The sequence below is a fragment of the Myxocyprinus asiaticus genome, chromosome 46, assembly GCF_019703515.2.
Source record: "Myxocyprinus asiaticus isolate MX2 ecotype Aquarium Trade chromosome 46, UBuf_Myxa_2, whole genome shotgun sequence".
NCBI classification, from domain to species: Eukaryota; Metazoa; Chordata; class Actinopteri; order Cypriniformes; family Catostomidae; genus Myxocyprinus; species Myxocyprinus asiaticus.
The window spans coordinates 4,117,225-4,126,253 of NC_059389.1; the positions used below are offsets into that span (position 1 = coordinate 4,117,225).

The window sequence follows — 9,029 nt, forward strand, 5'->3', positions numbered from 1 at the left end:
CAATAGGAATGTCACCCATTGTAACGAAGTAAAAGTAAAAAAATTCATCAGAAATGTACTAGAGTAAGAGTGAAAAGCACCCACAATTAAATATATTCATAAAAGTAAAAAAAAAATTCCGCTTAGCGAGTATTTATGCTGACTAACACCCCTGGAGTCGCAAGTTCATATCCAGGGCATGCTAAGTGACTCTAGCCAGATCTCCTAAGCAACAAAATTGGCCCGGTTGCTAGGGAGGGTAGAGTCACATGGGGTAACCTCCTCGTGGTCACGATTAGTGGTTCTCACTCTCAATGGGGCGCGTGGTAAGTTGTGCGTGGATCGCAGAGAGTAGCATGAGCCTCCACATGCTGTGAGTCTCCGTGGTGTCATGCACAACGAGCCACGTGATAAGATGCGCGGATTGATGGTCTCAGAAGCAGAGGCAACTGAGACTTGTCCTCTGCGACCCAGATTGAGGTAACCGCGCCACCACGAGGACCTACTAAAGTAGAGGAAATTGGGCATTCCAACATTGGGAAAAAAGGGGATAAAAAAGAAAAGGAAAAAGAAAAAGTACTTTGTTTCCAAAAAGTTACTCAAGTAAATGTAATGGAGTAAATGTAGCATGTTCCTACCCTTCTCTGGGAGAAGCATAAAACTGTGACTTTTTAATATATTTACAAAAGAACTATTATGCAAGCCACAATTCTGCCATAGTTAATATCACAAACACACTTAAATAATGTCAATTCACCATATTAATATTTCAAGAGTGAAGTTTATTTTAAGAGAGGCATCAGAACATCTCCAGGTTTCGGTCGGGAACAGAGACTCACCGACCGTCTCACTCCCCAACAGAAGAATGTAAACATTTGAAATTCTCGTTAAAGTCAAGAGCTTTGCTTGAAGGCCGTGAACTTCAGAGCCCAATGAAGTCAACAGTGTTTACAGTGCGGACCTGCCATATAAACAAACCACTACACCTGCTCTGAGAACAGACACGCTTCAGTCCAAATGATGTGTCACTCTCACGAATTATAGTTGGAAAATCCCTCTGAAATAAAGAGTTCGGCTTAGAACTTGGCATAAACACATGGCTTTTACAGTGATGGGTAGTAGCTTCGCTACAAATAGTGACGCTACTAGCTTAACTACATTTTTGAGTAGCGAGACGGTAGCTTTGCTAGTTTTTAAATCAAGCAGCTTTTCAGTAGCTATATTTTTGACAAGGTAGCGGCATAGCGTTGACAAAAGCTACACCGCTACATCATGCCTTGTACCCAGTGTTTACTAATGCCAGTTTTGAATCAGAACTAAAGATGTCCGATCACAAACAAATCTCTCATTTGAGTCGGTTCTTTACAATGAATTGGTCACACGTGATAGAATAGCGGTCTGAATCGGTTCGCGATTCAATCTTATTGAAAAAAAATATATATAAAACTACTACAATATATAATATGGTATATTAATGTGGTAATATAGCGAAGTACCATGGTATTTTTTTAATTACCTTGAAGCACCATGTAAATACAATAGTATATGAATATGGTAATCATATATCAAATTACCATGGTAGTAACATGGTATTCTTTGAAGTACTTGAAGCACCATGCAACTACAGAATGGTGTATAAATAGTTGTATATCAAAGTACCATGGTATTATCATCTGATACCATCAGAAATCACATTGTTATTGCCCAGATGTGCTCACACACACACACACACACACACACACACAAGGAATTTGGCCTCTTATCAAAAGCTTCCAGTGCATACAGAAATACAACAGCTAGACACAGAATTACAGGATAAGATGAATAGTATACTGTATGTAAATGGGTATGGGTTTGTAGAGGTAGTAGTATAAATATGAAAACTAAAATGTAAAAATGGTAATTTTACATGTTGATCACATGGGTTTGTATAGGTAGCATGTCTAAATATGAATTTACATGTTTGTTTCTTTTATGTGCACATACGTTTTGCACCTACAGTATACTTGTATACTGTACTGCACTAAACCGTAATATACTGTACCATGGCTTTGATAAATGTCATGTGAATACGTCTTTTAGGTGCTTTGTTTATGACAGTATGCTCTGTGCATCTGCGGTTGAAAAAAATGAAGTAGCTTTTTTTTTTTATCCCCTTTTCTCCCAATTTGGAATGCCCAATTCCCACTTCTTAGTAGGTCCTCGTGGTGGCGTGGTTACTCACCTCAATCTGGGTGGCGGAGGACAAGTCTCAGTTGCCTCCGCTTCTGAGACCGTCAATCTGCGCATCTTATCACGTGGCTCATTGTGCATGACACAACGGAGACTCACAGCATGTGGAGGCTCATGCTACTCTCCGCGATCCACGCACAACTCACCATGTGCCCCATTGAGAGCGAGAACCACTAATCGTGACCACGAGGAGGTTACCCCATGTGACTCTACCCTCCCTAGCAACCAGGACAATTTGGTTGCTTAGAAGACCTGGCTGGAGTCACTCAGCACGCCCTGGATTCGAACTTGCGACTCTAGGGGTGATAGTCAGCGTCAATACTCGCTGAGCTACCCAGGTGCCCAAAAATTAAGTAGATTAAATATAGCAAGCTACTTTTGGCATGTAGCTTGTAGTGTAACTTGCTACTTTTTCTGAAGTGTAGCTTTTAGCTTAGCTCAACAAATTTTTCTGTTGAGTAGTTGGTAGCTTATCTAGACACATTTTTTGAGTAGCTTGCCCAAAACTGGGCTTTTAACTGTTAAGAATGAGGTCAACTAGTCAGCTACTCTAATAGGACAAAAGAAAAGGTAAAATAGTGGGGTTAACCAAGCATGCTGCCTTTCCAATGAAAACAAATAAAAAAATTCTGCAACGTGCCCGCCAACTTTTCAGCCATCTTGGTTCAGTAAGTATTTTTTCTATACATTTTTTGGTTCTTCATAGCAAAGTTCTAAGCCATGAACCAAACCAACCAGCTCAGAGGTGAATCACAACATTACAAAGTTTGATATAAAGCAAAAAAAAAAAAATAAAAAAATGAAAATTGGACGAAAAGACAAAGGTACATGACTGTTTCCTTAACATCTTTAATGAGTGACGCTACGCGACGCTATGGTCTATGTATCCACCGATCAGTGGTCATGTCACATTATATTTGGACTTGTTTCGTTTTTATATTCTGTTTATTTCATGAACAAGCGAAAATGCGACAAAAGACACATCTGTTTACAACTTATAAACGTTGTACTTTTTCGGATCTTTTACACTATCTATATCTGGTATGTGAGTGAAATAATTCTTTTCGTATTCTACACGAGAACTTTCCAATCTGTATGATGTTTTGACATTATGGTGTACAGATCAATATCATATTTCATAAGTTATAAAAACTGAACACTTTTAATTTGTCAGCAGATTAATAAAGCACCTGTTAAGAGTTGGTTATTTTGCCTAAATGCATTGTAATTCTAAGCTTTAAAATGAAAGCCATTGTGTGTTGGTCAAGCAAGCATTTACTTATTAATTTGATTAATTTTTTTCGCACTGAGCGTCAAAGTGTGCCACAATTTATTTAATAAAAAATGTATTTGTTATTATTTAAGCGACTCAAAAGCATGTATACAGACTAGGCCTGATTTATTGTCTCTCTGCATTGCAGGCAACATGTGTAATAAATAATATGTACCTAAACACTACACAGATGAACTAGTTTTTAATGCTTTAATAATTTAATAAATACTGTTGAATCCACAAATACCATTCCATTGCCTTTGTTTATTTATGAAAGGTACAGTTATTTCAGAAATTAAAGTCATATTTCATCCAAAGATTAAAAGTCATTGTTTACTCACCCTTGTGTTGTAACACTATATGACTTTCTTTCTTTTTCTTTACACAAAGGGAGAAATTGTGAAAAATGTTGTGTTCAGTGATGTCATACAATGGCAGTTTATGGTGACCACCTCTTCAAGCTTCAAAAGAACACAAAAGTATAATTCAGAAGTCTAATCAATTATTCCATGAGACTCATGATTGTTATGAAAGTATACGATAAGATTTGGTGAGAAACAAACTGAAATCTAATGTATTATTTAGTGAAAATATTCACTGACCGTTGATCTCCTGTGTGCATTCATGATAGGGCACGAGAGCAACAGTTCATGCAGCGCCCTCGCAACATTGGGGCGCTCAAGCGAAAACTCATTTTGTTTATCTAAAAACGGGTCCTCCACAGCGATAGTGACAACAGAACACAACACAGCTGCACACAAAACAGAGAACAGAACTTACTAAACATGTCTGAAGAGTTTATAGTCGAAGAATTGATGCATTTCTATGCCCAGCCTTATTTTTATTTTATTTTTTTATTTTTAAGTGTTTGGACCAGTGCCAGTTCACAGTGGACAGAGTTATCTGCGTGATGACGAAAATAGAAAACAAGCGATGGATAGCACGTGCTGTCGCTCATCACTGCTGGTTAGGATAAAAACTCTGATCTCTATAGAAAATAAACCTTTTATCTTGTGTCGTTTGCCATCAGGTTTGGACACTGTGTTACTGTGGCTGCCTGTAGCCTCCTCTATTTTTCTGTTTGATTTCCGAGAACTCATGAACACAGGAGATCAACGGTCAGTGAACATTTTCACTAAATAATACATTAGATTTCAGTTTGTTTCTCACCAAATCTTATCGTATACTTTCATAACAATCATGAGTCTCATGGAATAATTTATTAGACTTCTGAATTATACTTTTGTGTTCTTTTGAAGCTTGAAGAGGTGGTCACCATAAACTGCCATTGTATGACATCACTAAACACAACATTTTTCACAATTTCTCCCTTTGTGTTAAGAAAAAGGAAGAAAGTCATGTAGGGTTATAACAACACAGCGATGAGTAAACAATGACTGAGTTTTCATTTTGGGGTGAACTAATCCTTTAAGAGATTTTCTCTCAATACAATAGCATTTTGGCGGTGTACTCGCAAAACAACGCAGACACCAACACAAAACTATAAATGCAAATCAAGAAATCGGCCTTTAGAGAAATATATATATATAGTAATTATTTACTCAGCTAAAAGTAGTACATAAAACTTGTGCAATATATTTACAGTCTTCTGAAGCCATACGAGTTGTGGACTAAATGTTTATGTTGATTTTATGGTGTTTTTTTGTCCTTTTGGAGCTTGACAGATGAACGTTGCAGGAAAAAGAGTGAAAAGTGCTTGAAGATTCTTTAGAATTTCTCCTTTTGTGCTCCACTGATAAAACAATAACACGAGAAATCATATGAGGGTGAGTAAATAATGACAGAATGTTATTTTTTGGGGTGAAATATCATTTTATCACATTCCACTGTCTTGCCCAGTGTTTCTCCTCAAACCCCTCCTCCTCATCCTCCTTTCTGGATTCCATCCTTCGCTCCCTGCATCCGTACATCATCCCCACCTTTTGGCCCTTACACATTTTACCAAATACTTTCACCGTGTTCTGCCTGTCCAGCCTCTGGGATGGATCACCTTCAGCTTTTCATGTCTCTTGCCCAAACACCCCCCACCCTTCCTAAATCACTTACCAATGATGTCTGAACCACAGGCCCTTAAACAAAAACGTTATCAGTGGACATGTGGTGGTTTCATGTAAACAGAAACTGGTGAAATGCAAACAACTGAGGCTTGGAAGCAATTGTTGAGCTTTAACAGCATGGTTAACACTGTTAATTTAAAAAGAAATCAGGTCAACTGTGTTCAGATTAATCTAGAATTATTTGGTTACATTTTAGAATCTTAAAACAATCATCTCTTTAGGTTTTTTTATTAGGCTACCTCTGACAAACCTTTTTGTAACTTTGTAAATGTGAAGACTTGAGTTCCCATTCAGGTGTATGGAAAAAGCTATCTAAACTTACTTCTCACAAAATCTTTATAAACTTAACATTAATTAACTTTTTATGTGCTGTAAAAAGTGAACATGAGCAATCGTTACCTTAACTATTCTACCTGTTATGTATGGAGTTACATATGTGCCACAATTCTGCACACGCAAAATCATATTTTAAGTGCGCAAAAATGTTCGACACACAAGATGAAATTGAGCGCACAAAAAGTTATTTTGCACGCGCAATATAATATTTAGTGTCCAAAAAGAAATGTTCTGCGCATGTAAGATGATATTTTGAGCGCACAAAAAAATTCCTGCAGGTGCAAGATTATATTTTGAGCGCACAAAAAACATTTCTGCATGCACAAGATGATATTTTGAGCGCACAAAAAATGTCTGTATGCACAAGATGAAATTGAGTGCACAAAAAGTTATTTTGCACGTGCAAGATGATATTTTGAGTGCAAAAAAAAAAAAAAATTCTGCATGCATAAGATGATATTTTGAGCGGCCAAAAATTTATTATGCTCATGTTTGAACTCTTTTGTAAAGCAGTGTATCTTTTTGCAAAGATAAATTCATTTTGAGTGAACGAAAATCAATTTTGCGCTTGAATAAAGTTTATTTGAATGTGAATTTGCTCAGAATTCTTACATTTTGCTTTCTCCTCCTACTCACTCTGCATGTAGGAGTATAATTTTGTGCGCGCAGAATTGTGGCACAAGTATAACTCCATATTCTTGAACTGTCCCATCCATAGAAGATCCATTAAATTTAGTTTTACCTTCGAAGAATCTCTGTAGGGCCTCCGTTTCATCGATCACGTCCATTCTAGCGGCTCCCGCTTATAAACTCCATGAACATGAAGGATCGATCCTCCGGCGCGCGGGAGCGGCGGGAGTCGCGTGCTCTTCAAACTCTCATCCCCGTTTAACAACTTTACGCACAATTATCTTTACTAAAACAAACCACGGAGCATCCCAGCTCGTTTTCAATATCAGTATCCTTTGGTCAATTCATATAACTGTTTTCTACAGCAAATTTAACCGTTTGCTTGCGTTAAACCTTAAATTCCGCGCACCCAACTTTTCCTGAGGAGATTTTTACCTTTGAATGTCAGGCGGATGCATGTTCCAGTTTCCCCCGATAAGTTCGTTTATTTGTTATCACGACAAGTCACGACAAAATTATTTCGACTGCGTCACCAGATGCTGGTGAATAATTTAATCGTTAAAGAAAGTCCTGTGAGGGTTTTTGCTCCGTTCGATCCACTTTGCCGTCAAGCGCGCTCAGCATCCCTCTCTGCGCGCTCCCGCCCTCACTTGCGCTGTGTGCGCGCTCCGAGAGTGAAGCAGGGCACGCGGAACGAGATGCCCAAGAGGAAAAACAAATACCCTCAAAATACAGTTTATTATGTCCGTGATAATTTCTGTAGACCAAAAATTAAAAGTAACTGCGCATGGAAATGTTAAATTAAAGTTATGCAAATTATTTTAATAATTTGCATAACTTTAACATTTCCATGCGCAGTTACTTAATTACTTAGTTTAACAATTATAGATTTGTACATGCTGTCATTATTTGACTTATTATTATTATTATTTATTATTATTATTATTATTATATAATATATAACCCCTAACCCTAACCCTAAAGGAATATTTCCAGTTCAATACAAGTTAAGCTCAATCGAGAGCATTTGTTGCATAATGCTGATTACAACAAAAAATCATTTTGACTTGAAAGAGAGAGAGAGAGAGAGAGAGAGAGAGAGAGAGAATATGGGTTACAGTGAGGCACTTATAATGGAAGTCAACAATGGGGCCAATGCGCAAACAGTTTCAAAAGTATAGCCACAAGACGTAAACAATATGTGTTAACATAATTTTAGTGTGATAAAATCGCTTATTATTAATTATTAATCAATATTATTATATCACTTATTAATAATCTTTTCTGTGTAAAGTTATATCCTGTTTTACTCCAAGTAATCGCGCAAAAACGACTTTTTAAACAGCGTTACAGCTCAAATAATACACAAGTTTTAACCAAAGATTTAATGTAAGTGCTTTTATAAAATTATAAACTTCACGTGTCTGCCTTTAAACCCTCCAGAATTTGGCCCCATTGACTTCCATTGTAAGTGCATCACTGTAACCTCAATTTTTTATTTAATTTTTTAAAGAAAAGGACGGATGAATCCAAATTTATTTTTGTGGTAATCAATATTATGCCACAAATTCTGTCGATTGAGCTTAACTTGTATTGAAACCGGAATATTCCATTAGATACAGTCACACGATTAACTTTTTTCTCACTAATTTAATGATTGTTTTGACCTTAGCATAAGAGATAACATAAGTTACATTATTTTTTTATGTAGTGCTTCACTTACAAAAAAAAACATACTATGGTAATACCATGGGTTTTGCACACTTCCACAAAAATATAATGGTTTTCTGTGAAGTAGGCTACCTTGGAGTACATGTAAATAGCCTACTGTATATATTTGTATGTTTTTATCTTACATAAATTCCTGGTTTGGCAGTTTTTAAACAGTGTGGCATCTTACCAGTCATATTGTAAAGAGTGTTATTGGTTGAGGGATTGTAAATGAATGAGGTGTAACGCCATCATTTATCACTGCATGAGCTGAGTGATCTGTTTCTCTGGTCTCTTTATCCGCAACCTCTTTACAAACAATGACCCTGTGTCATCTCACCCCCCTCCCAATCAAATGCAGTTTTGTTGTTTTTACTCACAGCTGGAGCATCTATCTGTCTCTCTCTCTTTCTCTAGCTCTCCTTTTTCCTCTGTTTGACCTGAACAACATGACCGTTCTTCCCATGACACACTGCGTAGATTGTTTGGGACGACGCAGGCGAGAAAAAGAGAGATTGAAACTGCGGGGACAAAGAAACATCTGGCTGTGTTAATGCACTTCATTGAAATGTGAGCGCAGCCAAATATATGTGTGGCTGCACACATGTGATTCGGTGCTGTTAGCCCACAACAATGAATGTGTGTGCATGTGAAGTTAGAGCATGTTTAACCACGGTTGTATATATTTATTGTTGACGAGTCATTAAAACAAAGTGATTCAGTAAAGCTAATGAGTGCCAGTGTGGCTTACAGTATATATTTAGGCCCTGTGCCAGTGCATTTGGCTGAGT

At 37.2% G+C, this 9,029-nt stretch overlaps 1 protein-coding gene across 5 annotated transcripts in view; it reads right to left on the minus strand.

The window, feature by feature from the left end:
- LOC127436164 (myelin regulatory factor-like) overlaps positions 1–7,162 on the minus strand; it is a 70,896-nt gene extending 63,734 nt beyond the window's left edge. For all 5 annotated transcript variants that reach the window (XM_051690154.1, XM_051690157.1, XM_051690156.1 and 2 more), the window contains exon 1: positions 6,641–7,162. In XM_051690154.1, the coding sequence (XP_051546114.1) occupies positions 6,641–6,686 (46 nt within the window). In that variant the 5' untranslated portion in view covers positions 6,687–7,162. The remainder of the gene's footprint in view (positions 1–6,640) is intronic.
- Between the last annotated feature and the right edge of the window lie 1,867 nt (positions 7,163–9,029).